We start from the raw sequence: 26,595 nt of genomic DNA on the forward strand, positions 1-26,595 counted from the left end.
TTTGTTCTGCGGCTATTTGGGCTTCCTCTCATACCTTTATCTCTCATTATAAATTGGATTTAATATCCAGAGGAAGGGCAGCTTTTGGCTCTGCAGTGCTCCGGAATGTCCTTCCTTGAGGATCTCCCAAGTTTTTGGTAGCTGGGGACTCTGTCCCACAGGTTGCTGATGAAATGAATTTAACTACTTCAGATATAGACGTTATGTACTCACCATAACGTTGCATCTGAGTAAGTAACTTCATTTGTCAGCAACCGACCCCCACCCCCACCCCCCTCTTTCCCCCAACCTGATTCTTTGGTTATCTGAATCCTAGAATGATTTCAGCTTTTGGTATTCATTAGGTTAGGATGTTTCAGGTTGTTGTTTTGTCTAGGTGAAATTGTATAATTGGGCAAATGCGATCTGAGGACTGGAAGGAGGTAGCAGGGTATTATGGGTAAGGGGGAGGAGCTCGGATCTTTAGCTTGGAAAGCTGCCGGCTCGGATCCGATACCCACAGGTTGCTGACAAATGAAGTTACCTACTCAGATGGAACGTTATGGTGAGTACATAACTTCTATTTCAGCTTTGGGAATCTACTCAAGTGTGATGACTGCAACAGTGAAACATGAAGAACATAGTACAGTTGTGTACACTTACCATAAATGTACATGTTCAAGTATATTCACTGTTGCAGTCCTGGTTTCCCTCCCCCTTTTTTCTCTTTCTCCTTGTGTTACCATTCTTCCTTGTTGTTCTCCTTTCCTTACAAGGGACATATTGGTATTTATTTTCCACTGGTGAGGTTCTTCCACCAGAGCCTAGCCTCCTACTTTCGGGGCCCCTGACAGGTTAGGGCAAGAAAAACTGATTTAATGGCATCGGCGCCTTACTTTATACCACTGACGACCTGACGTCAGTCCTCAAGTGAGAGCAACTGACGCAGAAATACTCTGGTATTCGGGCCGGCCGAGGGCTACCCTGGCAGGGATAACCCAAATGTGATGACTGCAACAGTGAATACACTCGAACATCTACATTTATGGTAAGTGTACACAACTGTACTTTATGAATTCAACCTGAAGAGGAAGGTTAGAGGTATAATGAAGAGTACAGCTTCCAGACTAAGAGCTTCAACTTCTGGATATAATGAAAAACTTCATGAAAAAGGTTGTAAAATTTTGGGACTGTCTTCCACAATAGTTGTTAAGAGTTTAGGTTCGTTGAAGTGTACAAGAAACCATGGGACAGATGGTAGGCAGGAGGGTGGGCTGAAAAAGATAGTAGTAACAAAATTAGATGAAAAAACTTCTCTGTATCCATCATAATACATATGTAATGCATTTTTTCTTCGGAGCTTTTGCTGGTAAGTTATGTAAACTTAAGCTGTACATAGTTCAGAACAAGAGGACTGGCTAGCTTTCCTGTTTTTGACTCTGAAAAGAGAAGCAGCATGGAGCATGTTTCAGTTAATTTTCAATCAGCTAAGCCAGTCATTCTAGCAAGTTAATATAGTATAGTATATGCAGTATAGAGCAATACAATGCAATATAGCACCTTTTTTGACAGATCGGTAAGAAATAATCCCACTCATATGGGGGCAAAAGGAATTATGATGGATGCCTTCACTGACCATTCCCACACCTTGTGATATGTAGAAATATGATACCCCAAATCTCTATCAGGTGCTTTACAGTAGGAAGCGTAGTATCCCTAATAGAGTAGTCAAACATGTTTTTGTCACTGTTAAATGGACTCTAGTCAGATTACTGCCATTCATTGACTTAATTCTAAGCTACTTTGGTAAAAAAATCACTAATGGTCTAGAGCTGCTAACAGTTCTCTCAGCACTGAGATGTAAGTTAAACCCTGTAGTTGTTTCTCATGAATTCCCCCCCCCAAAAAAATAAATAAACAAATCAAATAAATTTTGTGAATGTGAAAGATAAATTAAGACAGATGCTTCACAGCCTCTCATGACTATATGCAGGATCCTTTTCAGTCATAGGTATGTTTTAGAAGGATTCATCAGCTGAACTGTCAGATACCTTCAGCGGTCATTCACAGACTCAACCTGTACTTCACTTTTCATGTCCATTATAATTTTATAGGTACAATAGAGAAGCTTGCAATATATAAAACTGTAATGAGCTTGACAGCTGTAGCCCTTTGTTGATATTTTCTGTATCCCATATATGTATCAGTATTGTTTTTGGAAAACGCTAATATCTGACTTCTGATTGAAAAAGGGAAGCTTATTCTATAATCTTGGAAGGTGGCATGTAATATCTCTTGTCACTTTTTTCTCTTAATGACTTTTTTTTTTGGCTGCCTGATCTGGTACTGGCTTCAGTAGTGTTGTATTTTGGCATGAACATTCAAATAAAAGACGATCAAACATTGCTTGTACAGCAGACAGTAGCATCGCTTAATAACCGTGAATAATTTTTGGGCAGTTCAAGTTTTCCAACCCTGCATTATTTCTAGTAAAGAAGTGTTATGCATTTTGAAGTTCTTTCAGGTAGCTTGTTCTGATGCTACAAAGTGCAGCATTGATTTCAATAATGTTATGGACTGATGAGGTCTAAAGTGGTACAGTGATCTCCCTGGAGTGGCTAGACCTGCCTTTAGAATTATTTGGGCTGCAAAATGTGTGTTTCTACATTTGTCCATAGATCTTTAATGATGGTGTCTTTTTATGATTTCACCATTTACTTTGAAATCATAATTTCCATCCTTTTGCTGTGTTTCATAATGCTGCATTTACTGACGTTAAATATGGAGTCAGTAAGTACTTTACTGTTTTTTGCAGCCAATCTTGGGAGAACTTTGATGTCTTTTGTTGCCATACATGTATTACCCAATTTGCAGTCATCAACATATTTGGTTATCCATAGCCTATTTCACTTTTTTGAACTATTCTCCTTAGATATAAAAGAAGTTGCCCCATTACAGGGTCCAGTGCAGTCCTGGGTGGGAGCAGAAAGATTCTATGCCAATATGATATCTAAGATTCTTTTCCCGGTTGGATTTTACACCATTTGTTACAGATCATTTTGATTCATACAATTAATGTTTAGACATGTTTATTCCACTGAATAGTTTACCTGTTCATTATTTGAGTAGTTAACATTCCCCCATGAGGACTGCGTTTTCATTGATTTTTACACCTTGTAATTTAGTCAGAAAAATCACTGTGTTATACAGGGAAAATAGATGTATATGGTCGATTACTGTAATATTGTATTCAGTATCGCTGATATTAATTAACATAATTCTAGTCCCAAGTTATTTTCTTGGCTTCTAGCTATTAGTATTATTTTACAAAGATTGAGACACAGCCACCTGTCCTAGCAAATCTGTAATATTAAAAGAAGATAGTTTCTGGAATTTATGATACGCATTTTGCAAGTAATAGTTGCACAGCAGGGTGGACATTATTGAGATTGATGAACTATTCAGAGATATTCTGAGTTTCAGTGCCACAGGTGGAGGTCCTAATTCACAGTACTTGCCCACTGTGTTGAATATTATTAGATCGCAGCAAAGCTTCTGAGTCATCCATTTTATTGTTGAGACATCTGGCATTTAACAAAACCACCTTCTCCTGTTTTCCTTTTTTGTGCAGCAGCAGCATTCATATAAATTAGACTAATTTCTGCAAAGAAAAGCACAGCTAGCCAAACCACTTGCTCTTCAAGTGTATAGGTTTTGTTGTACTCTCCCCTTTTTTGAGCTTTGTCCGTTATTAGTCTCACATGTAGACAAGCTTATAAAGAAATTTGAAAAAGAGGGATCAGCCCACTAGCACAATGTGGATTGCTGCCACATTTAGATTGTGTACCTGTGTTATGGATTATAAACTGTGGAAGAGTCACTCATATTTGGAAGGAATTAACCCCTCCTGCTTCAAAATGTGACAGTTCCTCTTGCTACATGGCTCTGAAACTCTGTGTTCTCCAGTTCTCTGCACTTTACATATTTTGGATTTTGATCCTATCTCCATATGAATGAAAAGTTCCCAAATGTGATGCCTAAAAAAATCTTCCAAATGTCTATATGTCTGTCAGACAGTAAGTCAAGACCTGCATAAGAGGATCTTGAAGTAAGAGCACAATAAGTAACACTGCTTTAATTGCAGCAGTTCAGTCCAGCCACCAAGAGATGTCACAGAGGAACCCCTGGTGCACTGTGCTACCTGGAGGTTGACAGCATTTGAAGGTTCCTCATGTGGAAATCATTGAGAGGTGCTAGATACAGCCTCATGTCTTAGCAGAAGCAGCATCCAATGAATGGGGAAGCAAAGGGTAGGTCTCAGTCCAGCAATCCTTAAGGGAAGTGTATTTTTAAAAAGACTTCTGGTCATCTAAGTGCTAATTGTGTCATCAGCTAGTTAATCTTGTACCTTTATCTGTCTTTCTCTTTGTCAGATGTCAGGGGACCCATATGAGATACAACTCCAGCTTTCAATTTGCTGTATGCATACCATGGTGCAGGTACTGCTTATCCCCTAAATGACCAGCCAGAGCATACTGCTGAATACCATGATTCCAGGAATCAATCTCTGAAGCAACCAGGAAAAAGGCGAGAAGTACTCAAGGCTGAGGAGTACTGTGTCAGGGTCACCTTCATGCCCAAAGGAGTCCAGTGGTCTAGTATCAGGGCTTGTGATCAGGACATAAAGTTCAGACAGATTTTTAAAGACTTGTAGGAACTGTAATCACAAGTGTGAGAAAGCATCCGTAGGCAGCATGGCGTCACACCAGCAGCAAACATTTCTTAGTCCCTCAGAAAATAATGTGAGTTGTTACAGAAGGAATTTCCAGAACCTACACCCATTACTCCTTTTCTGTCTGCTTTAGTGGATATGTTACTACCTGCAATTTTCCTTATAGTCAGCCAGCTGCCTCTAAAAAAGCAGATCGTATGTATAAAGTTCATCAGTGTTTTAAGTTTATATACAGTATTCCCAAATCTGTCCTAACAGTTATAGCTTTAATTGATTCCACTGCTGCTAAACACTTAGTAAATTCTAATCCAACTCTTTCTGATAAGGATGGGAAAATTATTGATAAGTATGGGGAAAAAGTATATAATTTGGCAACTTTGATTTTCAGAATTTTGAATTGTCAGGCTCATATTTTCAATTTGTTCTGAGTAATTGTGAAAGCCAGAGGAATGTTTATCTGAGGTTTCTTCTTGTAGGGAAAATCAGCTTTAAATAATTTAGATTCTTCTAAATTATTGTTTGCGGTATGTGTGTGACTATTGATACTTTTTCCGGGACTTTGGCTACTGGTACTGTTTTAAGGAGGTTTGCATGGCTGCATTTTCACAACGTCCCACGTGATATTAAAAATGAGATTTTAAATTCCCCTTTGGGTTGAGATTTTGTGTTTGACCTCTGTGCTGCAGAGGTGATAAAAAAGTGTGGTGAAAGAGGTAAACTGACACAGGGCATTTCTAAGATTTGTCAGCCCTCCTTTTCCAAATGTTGTAAGGGATTCTGTAACTCCTCATCCAATTTAGATAAAAGAAGAATAAACAGTCTCAACAAAATACAGGTGTACAGATGTTTAAGACGAAATGACAAGTGGGTTCCGAAAACAAGCCTCGTACCTCCCAAAACCAATTACAGTCCAACAAGTCTGAATGAGTATTCAAGAGACCTTGTGATCCCCCTCCCACCCTGTCCCTTTTTTTGTCTTCCAGAAAGTCTGAATGTCCAGTTTTTCATTTTGCCAACAGATAGTTTCAGTCAAATGGGTTCTGAAGATCATACATCAAGGTTACAGATGGCAGTGGGAGGAAATTCCTTCTTTCCAGGGAGTCATTCCTCATCCTCCAGATCAGATTCTTTTGTTTCCTCCTGTTCATCACATTTTAAACCCTTAACAATTGGATGGGAAATTGTAAATTTGCCCCCGGTCTAGCCCACATGTCCATTATGGACAAAGCCCAGCAATAAGGAAAGCATTACCCTAAGAAACACCCCCCTAGAAATCCTTATCTAACTGCCTACTAATATCCCCCTCCCCGTATGGAACTTGAAACCTAAATTGTTTGGGGTGTGCAGCTAGGCTTATAAGGGCCATAGTGGTCACTAGCCTAGTTAACAACCTATGAGTCTTTGCTGCCTCATGGAGTGATAGAACCAGTTCCTCCTTTCCAGGTGGAAAGGGGTTTTATTCATAGATGTTCTTGTGCAAAAGAAAGAAAATGCTCGGAAACCAGCTCTGATCTTTCTTTCCTAAACCTGTTTGTGATTGCCCAAATTCAGAATGATGTCACTTCACAACCTGTTCCTTCTTTCTCTTTCAAGTTTCCTGGTAACACTAGACTTCATCATATCCCTATTCATCCTGGCCTCAGGTGTTTCTTAAGGTTTTGTCTGTCTGGATCACATTATCAGTTCTTCCTGTGAACTTTCCACTGTACTGAGAGAATTCACAAAAGTGTCTAGCTCCAGTTGTAGCTCATTGCAGGCTACAGGGTATCCACATTTTTCCATATTTAGATGATTTGCTTATCTTTGCAGAGTCTTTTTCAAAGTGTCAGGAATCAGTTACACAGTTTGAGATTCCAGGAGAACATTCAAAAGTCTCTCTTGACTCATTCACTCAGGATTTTGTTCCTAGTATATCAACTATACACCTCAGTTCAGAGAACGTTTTTCTGCAGGAAAAAAATATGTCTAGATCTAGAATTATTTCTAGGGTTTCCCACTCAAACTTCAGTCACTGCAAGGAACTACCTCAGGATTTTGAGTCCCATGGCTTCTATGATTCTCATAATATCCCTGACAAGAGTCCACATGAGAAAGATACAGTGGTGTCTGAAGTCTCTTTGGTTCTAGCACCAACACCCATTGTCTTTTCAAAACCCAGTGCTGGGGTTTTGTCAGAAGGGAAATCATTTGGTGGAGAAATCAGGTATCCTTAAATCCAGAACCCCCTTCTCTCTCTCTGTTTCAAATCAGTTAGTCAACACAGATGCCTCAGCCTTTGCTTGAGAAGCAGTTTCAGGATGGATAAAAGTTAAGGGTGTGTGGGACACCAAGGACAGATGCAAGCACTTAAGCATCAAAAGATGCTTGCCCTGGTCAAGGCTCTCAACTCTTTGAATCATCTTTGGCCCCTAGAATCTCTTCAGGTTGTTACAGACAATACCACAGTTGTGTGGTACATTAGCAAGCAGGAAGGATCCAGACTGTACTCAATTTGCAGACTAGTCATTTTAGCTTGGGATATAGCTTCACAACATAGTCTCACTCTGCAGGCCTCCTACATTCCATCAGAGGAAAATAGTGTGGTAGACAGGCTGAACAGGACCATGGCAGACTCTCACAGATGGAAATAGATCAGGAGGACTTTTAAGATTTGATCCACCTGTGGGGAGTTCATCAATTAGACCTCTTTGTATCCTGTCTGAACAATCAACTGGCAAGATTCTTTTCCATGCGCAAAGGCCTGGAAGACAGACACCATTTTTTTTCCTTGGACAGGAATGTTCCTGTATGCCTTTCCACCCTTTTTACTAATATTCAGGGTACTTCTGAAGATTCGGAAGGAATACCCCAAGATCATTGTAGTGGCTCCCTTCTGTTCCAGGCAACCGTGGTTCTCCCTACTTTTGGAAATAGCTACAGGCAGTTATCACAAGCCTATTTCAAACCTTCATAAAACTAATATAGAGTTATACTATTCCATAATTTAAAAAAAAATCATATTTCCAAGAAGCGGGGCCACGGTGGTGCAGCGGTTAGCGTTGTCGCCTCACAGCAAGAGGTTCTCCGGTTTGATTCTTGGCTGGGGTGCCTTCTGTGCGGAGTCTGCATGTCCTCCCTGTGGTCGCGTGGGTTTCCTCCGGGTGCTCCGGTTTCCTCCCACATCCCAAAGACATGCAGTAGGTGGATTGGACACTCTCAATTGGCCCTAGGTGTGAGTGTGTGTGTCTTCTGTGGAAGGTTGGGCGCCGGGCTTGCAGCTCGACACCGTAAAACTCCACTGCCAATCATGAGTGGACAGATGATCCGCTGTGGCGACCCCTAACCGGGAAAAGCTGAAAGAAGAAGAAGAAGATATTTCCAAGAAGCATGCATCTAAACTGAGGCCCATAGTTATCAACTTAGGTTAGTACCTTTCACACCATAAGTAGACCAAAGGACTTGATAATAGGATCTCTTAATATTAACAGTAGATGGTCTCTAACAGTGGCTTTGTTACTTAAAAAACAACCCCATGTCTTAGCTCTTACAGACTAATGGCTAAATAACCTCTTTCCTAATTTTATCCTGCAAAAGTATTTCTGAATGCGGAAGAACACAAACAATCTTTGGTATAAGTTCTAGTTCTAGGTTGTGCTGTTGCCTCATAAACAGAAGTTAAAATATATCTTGCTCTTCTATTTCATTGTTTTCTGCTTTCATTGTAGAGTATGTCAGTGCTTTGTTCTGTTTTTATAAATGATGGAAAACAAAATAAATTTTCTTTGACCTTTGTTATATGCTTATAATATGTTATTTTAAAATTTAGATAACTCATTTGCCAAATTACAACAAAAAGTTTAATCTGTGCTTGTGCCATTGGATTAGAGGGGGATAAATCACTGACCACAGCCCAGACAACCCAAGTCCAGTGAGCAGCTGTACAGCAAAGGAAGGCTTGATGGTCTGCAGGCTGTGGGGGAGGATTGCCCTCCCTACAAAATGCAATCTGATTTTATTAACTTAAGAAGCTACATCACCAAAATAGGGTCTCACATAACCATAACAAATCAGTAATTTATGCTGTTTGCAGCCCAGGAATTCTTTGGAGAAACAACCCCATTACTGTTCAAGAACCCCTAAATAATTTCATCACCAATGCATCTCAACAAAGGAATCTACAGCCCACATGTATGGCTGGGTCAAAAAATGTATTACTACTTCACTTGGAGTATACATTACTTATAGTGGCCCTGCTTTCCAACAGTATCTCCCACCATCTGTAGTTTGTCATTTTGCCCTTTCAGCAGTCACATACCCATCATTGTCAATTATTAAAAAAAATATTGACTTCCAGTGACTGTTAGAGACACATTCTTGTACACGCTCTCATGTTTAAAATGATCAAACTACAGTACTCTCCACCCATGCGAGTGAGGTTTTTATGAATGCTTCACCTTGTTCTGTGAGGATTAAAAGCAGTAATGCTTTCACTAAGTAGACTTATTTTGGCTTAGCAATAGGGGGAAAGAACATTCTCTAAAACTGGCCCAGGTAACTTGAAACAGTTACTTTCTGATGTCCTTAAGGAACTGACATTGGAGAGGTTAAATTATAGGATCATCTACTCCCCAAGAATGAATACAAGCGTTTTAGAGATAATGGTTAAGTGTTGCTGCATGATATTCCCTATTTAACTCATAACATTTTTTTAATTTTTCTTGTGTGAGTTATAACTTTTACTGTGTTCCAGCTAACGTGCTAGTTAAATTTTTATTAATTTGTGTCAAGCATGCTGTAAACCATATGTTCTTTTTGTGTTATCTGTCATATGCTCAATGTGGAGCTCAGGTAGTGGCTAAAAAGGATCAAATGACAACTGGTTATCAAACATATACCTAAATAAAAATCAACATAAATTTACCATGGCTTGTAGTGCAGGCTTGCTTTAATGAGTTTTGCCAGAAGTGTACTGCAGAGTATTTGCTTTTCATAAGTTCTGTTTGAGATGTTTTATGACACCAAAGATCTGTTACGGTATGTTTTTTACATCACTGCTGTATTTGGAATGCCATGTCATGAAAATTAAATTAAATGCAGCACTGTCATTACAGTGGAGGGGGAAACGTTTTGTCTGTGTAAAATGCTAACACACTCCTTTGTTTATTAAATACATCAAGAAATTTTTATAGTGGGTAACATTTTCACTACATTGCTATGATGTGAGATTCTCAGCATTCTGAACACTGCCATGTTCCTGACAGGATATTGAAGAAGATAACTCTGATGTAGAAATTTCATACACTGCCTCTTCTAGAGCTTCTAAAGCTGATCAAAGGTATGTATTGTGTGTTTTCACAGAGCTTAACATGAAATGTATTGCTTGGAAATGTATCTTTGAATGAACTTGCAGACCTTTATTTGTATTAGTGTGCCTTACTTCTGAGAAGTATGTCTTTAAATGAACTTGCAGACCTTTGTACTCGTGTGCCTTACCTCGGAGAAGTGTTTCATATTCCTGACCACTGTACTTAACTGTCTTTTTAGATTAAAGCAGTGTGTAAGATCTTATCAGTGAAAGTGAACCTCAGCCGTGTTTTCCAACTGCTTTTCTTGAATGCCCTGCAGACAGTTTTACAGTTAACACAAGGCTGCAAACTCAAGTCTTTTTTATTACTGTTTTTATTCAGCATCTTAGTCAGTTGTATTGGTCATTTTATTTACTGTGATGAAAGATGCATGTAAATTCAGTTAGCATTAATATTCTTGTTATCAGACATGGCAACAAACTAAGTTGACTTCTTTAGCTTGGAACAATGTTTAGTTGTGCAGATCCCCCAATGTAGTCTTCATTGATTCGCAGTTAACATGTATCCAGAAAGTTTATTGTTTGCTTGTGCTGTGATTACAGCATCTGTATGCTGCATAAATGAATAGTTCTTTCAACACCCTGTATTTTTGTTTTGTGTTGTTTCTGTGGAATATTTTCTTATTATTATTGAGTCATTTAAACATCGAAAAAGGTATTTGGATCTCAGAAATTGACTATCTTTCCTTAGTCATCTCCTTTCTATATTGAAAAATAGAGTAAAATCATACCCTGCCAGCATTTTAAAAATAGGGAAGTAGTGAGATGGCCACCTGGCCATACAGAGGACAGATGAAGTCTGATGTCACCAGTACAGTTTGTTGAAACAGAACCAGTTTGACTATAGAAAAGATTGCTTCACATTTGCTAGAAACATCTGAAAATCATTCTTTATTTTATTCGGTATTTTTATTAGCTGCTGAATTACTTCAGATGAAGTCACATTACAGATTCTTGGTGTCCACTTCGGTCAAACCATTTTTTCCCAAGAGAAGTACAATAAAAAAAGTTTCATTACTTCTTTTTCATTAGAAGCTAAATATATTAGCAATGTACTTAGAAAGAATTGGCAATTGTTATCTTTTGAAAAAGAACTCACGGAGAAAATAGGGGACAAACCTGTTATCATTTTTAGAAAGGGCAGAAACCTCAAAAACATTATGGAAAGACCTTCAATAAAGCATACTAGAACTGAAGGCACATACAAATGTGAGACATGCAACTATTGTAAATTTATATCTACAGGGTCCACATGTATAGTGAAGCAACGTCTGTTTAAAGCAAAGGGTCGTTACAATTGTAACTCAAAATCAGTGGTGTATTTAGCTGTGTGCCAGTCATGCCCTGCCTTTTATATAGGGACGGCTGACAGAAAACTTAGAGAGAATTTACGAACACACGTACCACATTAGGAAGAAGAGCAAGACTAACGCCCTTGCAAGACATTGTAATAACAACCCTGCTCACGATTTCCTTTTTAAAGTTATAGACCAGGTACTTACAGATGAAAGAGGAGGACCCCAACAATTGTTATTAGAAAAAAAGGAACTCATTTGGCAACTTAAAATGAACTCTTACACGTCACCAGGGTTGAACGAAGTTACTTCTTTGACTTGTGTTTTAAAGTTAAGAAACCTGCTAAGATAAGACTTCTTTCATCATTACTTAAACCTCAAGTCTGGTTTTTAAACTTTAATTCGCAAATGTTTAACTTGAGAAACATTAGTTTTCTGACCTCTGCAGCGCTTCGCTGTACTTTGACCCATACCTTATTTTATTTTATTATTTTTATTTGTATTTTCATTTTGCATAGTTTCGTTCAGGATTTGTATGTTTTATTTTTGTCAGGTTCTGCATTGTGGTCTGACTTGATTTTTGCTTACTTCTAGACACATACACCTTTTTGCATAAGCAACAATGAGATCTTAATGTTTAGACCCACGGTATTTTGAACTGCTATGTTTACCTATTGTTAATGTCATTGAACACCAACAGTTGTGGATTTACTTAGGTGTTGCATTTATTTATTATCTTTTTCGCACACAGTACAAACTCATTTGCAGAACAATGTGCCGTATTCATGGGCACGATTGTGAACTGATTTTTCATTTGTTTGGCTATCCGCCTTTTTCGCATGCTTAGTACCTGCATGGTTCTTGAATGAAGTACCATCTTGTGAATCTGGCGGTTTGTTTGTTTTGATTTAGACGTGTCTTCCACGCAATGCCTTGCCATATTTTTTCTGAAACAGCTGCATTTTGACTTGTTTTGGCTGCTACAACTGTGCATACTTAAAGCTTAGAAAGTGTTCTCATCGCAGCTTGGTGCTTTACCCATTGCTCAAGGAACATTTTAAAAAAATTATTTTTCATATACTGTCGTTGCATTCTGTTGGCGTTTAAATGACAAGCAATTTCTCTGTTAGGTTTTTAACACAGAAATAATTGTATTCGGTTATTTAACATTAGAAATAACATTTCTTTTATTAGAAATACCTTTGAAATTCCGGTTATTGCAGACTCCTAGTTGAGTTGCACTGTTTATTTATTCATTTATTATTGATTCTTCATTATGCATTAGAGATGTGTACTCCTTACTACCTTTTCTGTTAAGGAATGGATATTATATTTGTATATACTTAGTTGCAAGCATTACTTCATTTTATTTTTTTTTTAATCACAAGATTCTGTATGAATTTTGTTTTACCCTATGAAAAGTTGTTTGTTAAAATGTATTTTAAGGGAAACAAACAGTATTTACACTTGATTAGGTTCATGAATCTTCACTAAGACATTCTTGGTTACTTTTATCAAGTTCATGCTTCTTTTTTGAAAACCTTTTTATGTTTAACACCCTGTCTACACTAAGTGGACATTTATTTATGCTTTTAGTGTAATACAACTTTAAATGTGAAGGTATGTCAGTGGGTTCAATTAAGGCAGCTGTTTGTAATTTTGTAACACCCCCTCTTTTTTTGGGTTTTAAATTGTGTTTGATGATTTTTTCCTTTGTCTGAAGAAGTCTTCCTACTAAGGGAGACGAAAAGCGCTTTACTTTTACATTTCCTAATAAACCTTTGTAGTTTTACACCTGCTGGTTCGGAACCTTTTGGTTTGTTTTTTGACAGTTTGTTTTTCTTCAGTTTTGGAATTGCATGTAAATTCAGTTAGAATTAATATTCTTGTTATCAGACATGGCAACAAACTAAGTTGACTTCTTCAGCTTGGAACAATGTTTAGTTGTGCAGATCCCCTAATGTAGTCTTCATTGATTTGCAGTTAACATGTATCCAGAAAGTTTATTGTTTGCTTGTGCTGTGATTACAGCATCTGTATGCTGCATAAATGAATAGTTCTTTCAACACCCTGTATTTTTGTTTTGTGTTGTTTCTGTGGAATATTTTCTTATTATTATTGAGTCATTTAAACATCGAAAAAGGTATTTGGATCTCAGAAATTGACGATCTTTCCTTAGTCATCTCCTTTCTGTATTGAAAAATAGAGTAAAATCATACCCTGCCAGCATTTTAAAAATAGGGAAGTAGTGAGATGACCACCTGGCCATACAGAGGACAGATGAAGTCCGATGTCACCAGTACAGTTTGTTGAAATAGAACCAGTTTGACTATAGAAAAGATTGCTTCACAGTTGCTAGAAACATCTGAAAATCATTCTTTATTTTATTCGGTATTTTTATTAGCTGCTGAATTACTTCACGGCAATCTTTTTTTTGTCGGGGAAATCTCTTGTGTTGATCTTTTTAGACACATGGACCACAGGATTTTGGGCAGGTCTTTACCGTGAGTTTTCATAGCATGTTAGGAGCAGAATATTCAGCAAGTGGAAGTTAATGCAGTTAATGAAATATTTCATTCTGTAGTAAATGTTACCTAATAAGACTGAAAAGTAGTTTTTGTAGCCATCAACTCACAGATGTATGATTCACAGTTTCTTTGACTGCGACTCTGTAAATACATTTTTGCGTGAATTCTTCCTCCCTAAGAGGTGGCACTTTTTCCTATTGAAGTTGCAGCTGCAGAGCCGATTTATATTAATGAGATGGAGTGCAAGGAATGTGGGAAACTTGCCTCACCCACCAGTTCTCTGGTGTTTTATGTCCTTTGATAGTGCCCATTTTGATGAATTGTGCATTTTTAAATGGCACACCACTAAGTGTTTTTCATTAATTGGCCATACATCTTTATGAAATCCTATAACCCATTGGTAAAATCATGTCAGATGGCCATGTGAAATCATTGCAACATCCGAATAACTTGTGTGTGTCATAAAGTAATGAAACAGTGGTAAAATATAAGTATAAACAGGCTGGGCCTGAACTTAGTCACTTTTGATCAGTGCCCTACTGCAGTATACAAATGTTAAATAAATACAGTACAACCCTTAAGGATTTTAGGTTTGTAGTATTAACCCACTTCATGGGGCGTCAGAGGTGGTGCAGCGGTTTGCATTGCCGCCTCACAGCAAGAGGTTCTCTGGTTCGATTCTCGGCTGGGGTGCCTTCTGTGCGGAGTATGCATGTCCTCCCTGTTGTCACGTGGGTGTCCTCTGGGTGCTCCAGTTTCCTCCCACATCCCAAAGACATGCTGTAGGTGGATTGGCCACTCTAAATTGGCCCTAGGAGTGAGTGCTTGCCTTCTGTGAAAGGTTGGGCTGGCAACTCAACACCATAAAACTCCACTGCCAATCATGAGCGGACAGGTGATCCGCTGTGGCGACCCCTAACCGGGAAAAAGCCGAAAGAAGAAGAAGTATTAACCCACTTCTTATGTGGCTAAATTGTCTGGCTTTTCTGTGTGACACCATCAGTTGATTGGGTGTAAATCCTTGTAAACCACAGAAGCTCACAGGATTTATGAACAGGTCAGTGCCTGTTGGCCATCAAGGAGCTTGCTGTCATGCCTTGTTGACTGATATTTTGTGTCTTAAATGTGTAGAGAGTAGTAGCTTTAAAAATAAAAATGTAAAGGTTAAGGCATTTGGCACTTGTAGTATCAAGAAAACATTAAAAAAAAGGAAAAACAAAGAATTAAATAGGTAAAAATTCCACCTATGTCCCTCATTGACAGGGTCGACAGGTACTGATTGAGGTTTTTTTTTTTGGGGGGGTAAACTCTTGGGTAGGCTTTTAAGGGCCTCAGGACCATTAGCCTAGTAACCTCCTATGATCCTGTGAAAAAGGCATATGCAATTAGTGTGTGTTGCATGAATAAAGGTATGCCTCAGACTTTGAATGTATGTATGTATATATTTTTTCCAGTGTACTTCACTTATACATATGTATTTTTTTCTGGTAAGCTAACACAGAAACATCACACTTTAATAATAAGGATTGTAGGTGGTTCTGACCCTGTACTAGTACAAGAAAAATCACATGCTGATGACATTAAATGGTTGTCCTTGTGAAGCACAAAATGAGTAGCTGAGTAATACAGAATTATACGGGCAACATAATAAAATCAAAAGTGTCATAAAACAGTGCACTTTGTACTCTATCTGGTACAATTACATACCTATGGAAAGTGCTATAAAATATTTTGAAAAAGCTATTAAATACATTCCACTATACTTCTGCAGGCTAGCTGTTTTTGTCTGGTCTCATTTCATTAAAAGGCTTCATGCTTATAAACCAGATGAGGGATTGACTCAGATCAGAATATCTTCCTGTCCTTTCCCTTCATTGAGCAAAGGAGACTCTTCAGTTGTCAGAGATGACCGTAAACTACTCCCTTCTTGGATGGGGATTTTGACAATCTTAACAGTCACAGACGAGTATATTGAAACCCCCCCGCCATACCTTCCCTCCTGAGGACCCCTTCCTGTAGTGAGATTGTCATAGTTGTATGGTTCACTGTGGATTAGAGTTTCTCCCCTCTACACTTGCCACAGAAATGGTTGAGCAAGTATGTGGAGAAGATAAGTCCTTCTAAACATTGAGCTTGTCCAGAAGGGTGCCATTTTTGGGAAGTAGTAATATCCGTATTCATTGTCTTCTATTAAGAAGATGGGTGCCTTGTGTTAAACCCTTGTGTTAATCCTTGGCAGAGTAGAGTGACATACTTTTTAAACAACCCAGCATACATTCTTGCATGCACAGGTCCCAGAGATCTCTCTGCCTTTATGTCTTTCTGATAGGTGAAGAGTCCAAATCTTTTGGATAAAGTGGTCACAGTAGTGCTGTTTTTTTTGTAGGTTTGGGCCTTACTTTCCCTTAAATACCTATTTCAGTTGCAGTCATGGCTTTTGTTCTAGGCACCAGAAAAAAATAGCACTGTGTCAAGGAGTCTCAGGGAAATTCCCTTATGATTTCTTCCTTGGTAGACATCTTTAAAGCCCACTGCAACTTTGACTGCACTGATACTATGATAAAGGTAGCAAACTCTGGTATCCATCTGTACCTGATGTGTATCCTCCTCCAAGCATGAGCTGAGGCATTCATTCAAAATGCCTTCTTGCAAGGTGAGGTTCTGTTTTAAAAAGTTTCCCAGGACATGGTCAGATACCTTCAAAAGAGCAAACTGGAGTTGAAAGTCATGCAGGGTCTCTCTGAAGCCCTCCTTTTCTAGACTAACCTGGTAACCCAGGAAATAAAGTGAGAAAGGGTCCCAAATGTCAGCTTATGATAACCACTTTGCTGAATGCACTGCACTTTTGTTTACCTCATTTTTTTTCAGTTTGGCTGAGCTTGAAGAGCCAATAGCATGGAACAGTGGGTTCTAGTTATAATATGGGATGAAAATTCATAGAACTGTTAGGCTTTGCTCTAGAAAGACCTCTGCTTGAAGATTAAATGGTGGTCTCACAGCTTCCGAAACATGACAAAACTATTACAAAGTGGCCCTTGAGCCTCTTTCTCCACCTTTGGATGGCAAGGGGATCTGTTCCAGTATTTTGCTTGCTCCAAAAGTGACGGTAAATTTCCATACCATTCTGGACCTCAGTGATATCAGAAGATCCATCAAAATCCAGGTGTTTTCTCTTCTTGATGTCATGCCCTTGCTTTTTACAGGACACCTAGATGATGTTGCTGAATATGATGGATATCTTCTCGTACACTCGTTATCTGGCTTCTGCATAGGAGGTTCCTTTAGTTTGCAATTATTGGGCTTCACTCAGATAGTGTTGCCATTGCCATTTTGTATTTCCTTTGCTAAAAATGTTAACCATGTTATTAATCATTTTGGCATAGAACTTGCAAGACAAGGGATATCTTTTTATTCTTCTACTTAAACACCTGGTTTCTGCTAACCCTAAGGAATGCCCTGATGGAGGCCTTTGCATGGGTTTTTTCATCATGTAGTGTATGAGGTAAATAGCTTTAAATATGCTAATGTCTAGAAAAAGGGAACTGCGTGCCATCCAGTACACATTACTTTTTGAAGGCACTGAATAAACACCTCACTGAGTCTAGAAGCTCACTAACAGTATCTGTGTAGTTTATAGAACATTTAGACAAACCTTGTACATTATAAAACTTTGTACATTACATGGTATCATAACAGAAAACTTTCTCCAAAGAAGTATATAAATTGTCTTTAAGAGTTTATAGGTTCATAGGTTTGTTGACCAAACTGAAGAACTAATGGCTGTTGAGGAGGGTGATGCTTTGGACGCCATATCCATGTAATCATCCATTTCCTTCTTGAAGGTATGAAGTGATGATCTGAGTTTAATTAAGAGTGGGAAGTCTATTGCAGAGGCATTTTGAGTCTCTGAGATGCAGAGGTGTCACATTTCAGAGTGTGGCTGATATTATTTTCATTGAAAATGAGTGTTCGCTTGTGTTTAGATCACCGCAAAGGTGTTCTAGGCAATGGTTTCAGAAAGGGGAACCTGTAATGTTATGAAAGCAACAAAATAGCCAACGGCACCAGAAAGTATAAAAATGTAATAAAAATCCTTAGCGCCTTGGCCAAAGGGCCTGGAAGGCCCTGTGACCAAGGCGTTAAGGATTTTTATTACATTGTTATACTTTCTGGTACCGTTGGCTATTTTGTTGTTTTATTTACTGATTTTTTTGCATGGTTGTTGGTGAACCTGTAATGTTATGTATGTTAGATAGAGGTCTCCTCTGGGAGGAGAACAAAATACATTGAAAATAGTGTTCCTACCTTCTTTAGCTATTATAAGTCATGAAACCCCTCAGATCTGTTGATCTGTTTGGGAAGTTCCTTCTTCACTTGCACTAGATCGCACCTGAGTAGTTTACAGAATAGGGTAGAGCAGTGTGTAATTGGGCTGATGGAAGCTGTATAAAGGACATTTTCTTGATGTTTTTTTCCTTATGTCTTGCCAGTCTTCAAGCCCGTCTCTAACAGACCTGATCCCTAGGGTTACCACCAGTCCCACTTTGCGAGGGACAGTCCCTCTTTGGGCAGTTGTGTCTTGCAGAAAATATGTAAAAATGGCAAATGTCCTGAGATTTTAGGACAACATTTTTCCTATATTTTATGTAATAGTTGCATAAAACATTTATTCTGTATCTGAAACACTTAAATGTTATAAGAAACAGAATAAGAAACTAAAATGTTACAAGAATAAGCTTTTATTTAGGCAAAAAAGTGAAGTTCTGTCCTTTGTACTCGCCGTGGGTATGATTTGGCCTGCAAAGTCTGATGTTTGCACCAGAAATATCCCACTTTGGGCATTTGAAAAGGTGGCAACCCTACTGATCTCAGTCTTTCCATAGCAGTAGGGATTCCCCAGATCTGTTTGGATGAGAGCCATCTGGAGGTGCTGTGATTTAGGTAGACGTTGTGGAATTTGTACCACAGGATGGGCCCTCTACCAGTGCTGTCAAGCACCTGAGCCAATTGAAGTCTGCTCACCTTTAAAACTGCCATGGCTTTATCCCTCTATGCCATTCTGGTTGTACAGACAGTGACAATTGCCTCTGGGACAGATATAACCCCGATGGGAAATCATGCTGGCAAGACTGTGTACACTTTGCAGTCAGTGTACATGTATCGAACAAAAGGTCATTATCTAAAAAGACTCCAAGTCTTTTATTATTTTGCCAACTTTTAGTTATTGATAATATCTAGTATATATAGGTTGGGGGGGTTGCCAAATGTCAGAATGCTGCATCTTTTGACACTGAAGGCAAGAGCATTTCTACTACACAGTTTTTGTTTAATGTTTAGTGCTTGTTCTAGGGTTGTAGTGTCACATGAGTTAAGGACAGTGCATAGCAGTCGTCTGTTTATTTGGTAAGCCAGACACAGCACTGAAGTCGGTTTTGACATCTGAGAAAAAAATGCCAGAACGGAGTGGGCCCAGAACAGAGCCTTGAGGGACTCCACTGGTGAAGAGTCCTTCTATTCTTACCTTTTTTGTATGTCTGTAGAGATTTTTGAACCCAGTTTATTGCAACTTCTATTACCTTTTATCACTGAGTTTATGTATTATTCTATCATGGGGTGGAGTATCAAATGTTGTAACCAGATTGTTATAAGGTGCATTATGGCTGCTAGTTTGACAGTGCACAGGATTAAGACTGTGGGGTGTTAACAGGCTGCTTCCTGTGGTACAGGGTTTGAGCCTCTCAGAGTCCTTTTCTGTACTTTGTGACCTTAAACAAGTCACTTAACCAGACAGTGCTTTGTGGCAATTGAGAAAATTGAGCTAGGATTCTCAATGGTCTCCCAGACTTCATGCTTAGTAACTGCTTGTGAGTGGGTAAACATTTAACCAGGGCAGTGTTCACACTTACAGAAAAGTTTGAAGTTAAGTATGCAAGATCTACATTTGAACACATTACACTAGGTTAGGAGAAGGAGGTTTCTGGGGGTCTGTCTGAATAAGTTCCATGAAGGTTCTCTTCTGTCACTTTGCACAGTATGTTGGTGGAGCTGATTGGTCTATAAATACTGGGGCATATGAAATAGCATTCATGTAAATTGGGATGACAGTAGTCTGTTCCCAGATGTCAGGGTATTGTCACTTGAATTAAGAATTTGCATAAGGCAAGTATACTAGCCTGTTTTTAGGTGGACAAATTAGTCTTCCTGGTATATCATCTGTTCCTGACCTTACTGAGGGCAAATGTGACCATTTCGGATGCAATTTCTAGTGAGCCCATTTTGCAAGAAGGGAGGGTGAATGGAATTCCCATTGTTGCCTTAAACTTTTTCCATATTTATATTTTTGTGTGTTTGCTTTTGGCCTTATGGTAATGCCATTTCATTCTAGCATACTACATTTTTGTTTCTTCCCATTCATTTTTCAAATATGGGTACAGAAAGCCTTGGTATAGTCACCCACCATGGTAACAGGGTTTACCCTGAATAAAGCTTTGGTTCTTTGTATTGAAATAGGATTGTTTTGGATGGAGTTGACATTAAACTTGTAATTGGTTGAGTAAAGTGTGGAGGCTTTATCTGCTATTATCTTTTCGTTTAATAATTTTCTTAATTTTGGAATTCCATTATGTAGTTTTTCAAAATCATTTTCCATTATGTTTATGTCTCACATTGATAATTTTTCAATTTGCACTTATTTAAAGTGTCTATATGTGTGTGTGTATTAGTATGATTATTATTATTATTATTAGGGTTGGTTTGATATATATGAGGAACATCACAGCATTTTGGTCGAGCAAAAAGGTGTGAGGCAACACTTAGGTTAGCCCAGCTTGTAGGGATGTTTGTCAGAATATCTAGTATGTTTTTTTTCCCATTGTTTTTCCCATGGTTGGTATTTTTACAGTTTGTTTGAGATAGTTAACATTTTTGTACCTTATTATTGGTTTAGTCATAGCTCTCTGTGACAGTGGAGAGATGTTTAATGTCACCAAGTATAAGTCTGTTTTGTGTTACAGGGTGAGTTATAAGTTTATCAAGAAAGTTGTTATATTTTTAAGGTGCTATACTATGGCTATGATAACTTGTTAAAATGTTGTAGTTTCTGGTGTCACTTGTTATCTGGGTGTAGAATAATTTGAGTACACAACTTGTTTCTATAACCCTCCTTTTGAAAGATTTACGGCACCTCCTTGTTCATTGGGTCTGACTGAGTAGAATGAGATATATACAAATGTTTGTGGAATACAGGATGGGTCTTTGAACCATCTCTCTTTGATAGCTCATGTCATGATTCCTTCAAGTGCAAGGTAAGCCTCTAGACAGCTTGTTTTTCATTATAGTTGTCAGTGGATTTTAGCCTGCAATTTCTATTAATTTGACCCTACCTAAGAAGACACCAGGGAATTCATTGCCCTAATCTAATTTACAATTAAAAATAATACAGCTGCAACAGTCAGCATTTTTGTTGCTGCTGTGCAGTGTAGCAGAAATAAGATTTAGCTCCCAAAATTAGATTTATTCATCAATGCAAGTAAAATAACTGAAAAACTTAAAATGCAGAGTGCCACATTTATGGATGTCACTGAAGAAGAAGCCTAAGTACATTTAACTCTTAAGTTAATGCTTCAAATATAGGGTTATAGAAACAAACGTTACGCAGATTTTTTGAAGAGCAAGAGCAGCAGTCAGAAGGGAACACAGAAACTAGTGCGCTCATAGAAGCAGCTTGTAATTTGTTCTGTACAATGACATATAGTCCTACAATGACTGTAGATGCTTATGTTACTGAGATGTAGAATTGAACCAAACACTGAAGTTGGTGCTCTGTATGATTTGTTAAAGAATGCGAGAGAATAGATTGTGGTGGAAGAAATGATCAAACAAAAAAGGGATGTTACGTGAAGTAGACCTGACCTTATCAAAAGCTGTAGATATCTGTAGAACAAGTGGTAGGTAAGACACAGTGTGAGTTAAATGAAAAAAAGTCCAAGCTGAGAAACAGAGTGCCAATGCACTCTAATAGTCAAGGGCACAGAAAGGAAAGCTCAGTACTGCAGGCAAGGAGGAGAGATGGGTGCTGCACAGAAAATGTTATGTAGTTGAAATTTAGGCTTTGTATGCTAGGTGTGGTTATAAGCATGAAATGAGGCATTGTAATTCTTTTAATCAGTTTTTATGGTGTGTGTGGTAAAATAATTTTGGAGAAATATGTAAAAGGAAACAGGTGTGCTGAAAATAATTTACATGTTGGTAAACAGAAACCTGAAAACCATTTGCACAAGTGGAGTCTAAATCTCTATACATAACATACAATACAATACAAATAAATAAGGAGGTAGCATAACACTGATAACTAATACATCTCGTTTTGGTGCTAATAAAGTGAATGGTGCTGGTGCTGATATAATGAAAAGTGAAAATTCTTTAGAGGCATTCTGACTGCAGTGCATGTCAGACTTATAAAATGTAAATAAAATGTACACTAAACACGGCTGCAGAGTATATCATGTGTGAAGATAGATTTGAAGCATTCGGTTTAAAAGACAAAGAAAAGAGAGTTGCAGGCATGTTCAGTGTCCCACATGTTAGACATTGACATGTGTATATAAAAATAAGGTCTATATCAACCAACTAGTAGTTTAAACATTGGTTATTATTTGGTCACATTGACTTAAGTTGATGTGACATCCCAGCTACACTGAAAATGGGAAAAAGGAGGTTGATTATTATTATCTTCATCATTGTGTTTAAAATTGTAGACGTTAATAAAACTAATTATTCTAGTATTTTGGATCATTAGGCTTACGAGGAACCAGGAGTTATAAAAGAAATGCACAGTCTGAAAGCAAAGAATGTGTAAGTACGGCAAGTTACTTAGTTGCAGACACATCTTGAATACCGTACAGAACCATTGTAGTGACGTCCTTTATGACCATTCTGATTTATCTACAAGCTTTGTAAGTTTGCCAGGAGAATGTCATATGCATATCACATCCAATGCTATGCCAGTGGTATATACACCCTTGAAAGTGCAAGTAGAGGTAAGGAGTAGAAATGAGCTCAAAGTGAAAAAAAATGAAAAGCTTAAGAGTCATTAAGAACCAGTTAGAACAGACAGAATGAGAACTGCAATACACCAGCTAACTTGAGTATAATACAGTGACCAGAGAAACACAAAGAAATGTTAAAAGTGCTAGAGGCCTTTTAGGTAGTACTGTAGTTATCAGTGGCAGAAGGAAAAAGTAATATAATTCCAGAGAAGCACTGACAGTGAAATAGTTACGGACTGAGGCTGGCTTGAGCAAACATCATCAGCACTGAATGAATTGAATATCAGTTTTATTTTTAGAACAAATAGGTTATATCCACTGCTTATTGTTAAAAGTTAGCAAAATAACAGTTCCCAATCATCAGAATTACATATGGGAATAATGAAGTGCATATAAAAAGCAGAAGATATAATATATTGGCTCAGGATATTAGCTGAGGTAGAACAAGTAGTCCAGAGTTTTGCAGTAATCCAGAAAGTGAGATGCTAACTCATGACTTCCATGTCCTTCCTGACAGGTGAAGAGTTACCACCTTCCATGGAGTAGTGGACACAGATTTGCTCACTTTATTGAAGCCACATATATTTGATTGATTAATTATTCCAAGTTTACTGAAATAAACTGATAAACTAATCACACTAATACTTAATGTGTCTATCCGCGTCTTTATTGTCAACACATAGGATACTTTATATTGTCATTCCTGACAGTGGTCCGCAATGCAACATCCAGAAATTCAGAAGATTTGTGGATTAGTGGTTATTTTTACATTTAACATCCAGTCTTCACTGCCCACATTCTAGTTGGTAAGTGGAAAGAACAATCCAAGCAATTAAAGAGCTCATAAGAGCAGCAGTGTGAGCAGTGAGGATTGTTGTCTTGCAGTTGTGGAGTATAGGAGTACTCCATTACAGTGACTTGATCTCTCACCACCTCACCTGTTGATCATAGAAGTTTGAAAAGCGAATTATGTATTTCAGCTATGGTATTAATATCAGAAAATCAATACAAAGTAAATGAAATACTGGAAAGAAATCACTAGAAAGAAAAATGGTACTGAGAAGATGGCAAGCTACGTATTTACTAACCACAGCAGATGGATCCATGTGGATCCAGATTCAGCCTTCGAAAGGAAATAAAGTGAAAAGCTGAACATATCCACAGTATATATCAATAGTAAATGAATGCATACATTATGTAAGCACAGATTAATTTTTACTAAATTCTTGCTTTAGAATACTTTGCAGTGAACATTTTATAAGCACAGATGAATTATTACCAAATTTTTGATATATAGTAGAGTACAGTGAACATTGTGTACATTGTATATTTACAGGTAATTCGGGCATGCATCCCCCCTGTGTTTAAAGATAGAAGTTTTAGTACCACAGATAGGAGTAAAAGTGTTAGGATGAAAGGGCAAGATTTAGTTGTTTTACAGAAATGGCAGGGAGAGTTATGTACTGAGTAGGAGACTGAAGGAGGGGAATAAAGAGCGATAGGTCTTGGACCGTATAGGCTGCTGTTTATAGGGTTCTTAAGTGATGTCGATGTGATCAGTTGTTAGGGTGTCTGTGGAAATTGTCCCACTTCAAACAGGTACATTTAGTGTTTCTTGTAGGTGAGCTTTTACGTTTGGATAAGAATTCAGGATAATTATAGAGGTTTCTGACACTGGGTGGAATGATCTCGCTGGTCTTTGGGCCTGTTACTGAAAAGAGTGGCTAGTACACTGTTTTTAGTGTTAGAGTGGCAAGAGTGAGGGTCCATTTCTGAGTAAAGGTTATTAAGTTCTTTCTCTTGTTGTGAGTCTACCTGAAAAATCAGGAAAAAGTTTTGTTTAAGGAGCTTCAGTAGGAGGGAGCCTTGTAGGATTGTGGATCTTTGCAGGACTGAAGTCCATTTTGCTTTATTAAGGTGTAACCATAGATGTTCTGATTAGGAGACTGCATCACGAAATGGCAAATTAAATGTAAGGTGGTTTCTAGAAAATTTGAGTTCTTTTCTGAGGTCGAGGCAATGCTTGTAACTGTAGAATTTCCTTACCTATCGCTTGGCATATGGTAAAATGAAATGAGAAATGGGAGGAGGAGAAGGAAGTTGAATTATTTGAGGAATCATCTGTTGAAGTAGAATTTTCGGAGGACCATAGAGTTGTATTTGTGGGAGGTTTTTTTGCTTTAGCTGTGAGTTGATTAACTTTTCCACAATTGGAAGGTATGTTGAAATGAGAGGATGTTCATTTGCTATGAAGAAGATTGGCTATGTACCTTCTATTGAATATCTTGGCTAGACTGTGGAGGACTGCAGATCTGTCTCTGGATTCCTTATTTTGTTTCCTTCCAGTTTGAACCCAGGCTTCACCTCTGAGTTCTACTAGTTGCTTCAGTTCTTTGGTCATCCATCTGTTTTGAAATGAGAGAAGTATAGATGTGTTAGCAGCATTGTTGGCATCTTGGCAAACATGGATTGCATTCCAAGCCTTTTTGGATTGTTATGTTTGTAGTTTTTGGAAGTTTTTCTTTGATTTGGGACTGAAAGAAATCAGGATTTTATGACTATCCTTAACTTTTAATTTGGAATGTAGTGGGCCAATGATCACTGATAGATTGAAGTATAAAATAAGTGCCTTTAATTGATTCTGTGATATTGGTTAAAATGAAATGCGGTAGTAAATGGTTTCTCATTTATAAGTTTGGTGTAGTGAGTTCAGTTATTGTCCAAGGTAGGCTATAAACTACTTACCGTTCATCAAAACTATGGTTACGCTGGCTGACAAGATTTAGGTTGAAGTTGCCTAGTAGTAGGATTTGGTAGTAGGCAGCTAATTGCTTTATTATCAAAATTAATCTTTTCACCTTTGACTGGTTGGAGGAGGTAGTAGATATGCTACAGTGATGTGCAGGTTCTTCCTTTTTTAAATTGGGTGCTTGTGATAGCCAGATGGTGTCATATGCTGAATTGGAGGTAGTTTAGGAAGCAGATTTTTCTTTGCAAAACAATGGCCGTGCCTCTCCCAATCTTTTTCCTACCTACTCTTGAAAGTGAATTTCATCTGGTGTATTAGGAGTGGAAGGGGAGGCATTTCAGTCTTAATCCAGTATTTAGATATTGCACAATGCCAAGAACGAGAGTATATCGAAAGTTTCCATTTTGGTCCAGTTTATTTTTAAGTGGTCAGTATTACTTAAGCAGAATCTTAAGGTCAAAGAGAATGTGAATGGCTGGTGTGATGAGTAAGAGCCAGGGGTTAGACTTAACTTCAGCTTTCTTGGAAGAATTAGGCAGAGGATTATTGGAGTAAGCTTGAATGTAAATTGTGGCCATTTGATCAGTGATTGTGGCGTTTTTTATAGGGGGAAGGTATCTTAAACGTAATGGTAGTGTGTGTATTTTTAATGGAGGAGGAGGAGTAAGGCTAAGTAGTGTGAAGCTATCTTTGGATAAAGAGCTATTCTCATAGATGGGAAAGGATGAAGTATGATACCTAAAGGAGAAAAGGCTGCCAAAGTAATTCACATTGAGATTACTAAATGTGAGGGGCATTCTGAGGGAGAAAGAATAAATATGATGGTTCCAGTCTTACTAGTCATAACCAACATTATATCTTGCGGTCATGTGTAAATGTGCAGGGATAAAAGAGTGTTGCGTAACAGAATTGGAAAATGTA

At 38.0% G+C, this 26,595-nt stretch overlaps 1 protein-coding gene across 2 annotated transcripts in view; it reads left to right on the forward strand.

Annotated features, from left to right (window-relative positions):
• Positions 1 to 26,595, forward strand: part of MRE11 (MRE11 homolog, double strand break repair nuclease) — a 1,653,959-nt gene that overhangs the window by 1,441,727 nt on the left and 185,637 nt on the right. For both annotated transcript variants that reach the window (XM_044072642.1, XM_044072643.1), the window contains exon 18: positions 9,952 to 10,025. In XM_044072642.1, coding sequence (XP_043928577.1) covers positions 9,952 to 10,025 — 74 coding nt within the window. The remainder of the gene's footprint in view (positions 1 to 9,951; positions 10,026 to 26,595) is intronic.

Source organism: Protopterus annectens, chromosome 5.part0 (genome assembly GCF_019279795.1).
Source record: "Protopterus annectens isolate FY-2018-M chromosome 5.part0, PAN1.0, whole genome shotgun sequence".
Lineage (NCBI taxonomy): Eukaryota > Metazoa > Chordata > Ceratodontiformes > Protopteridae > Protopterus > Protopterus annectens.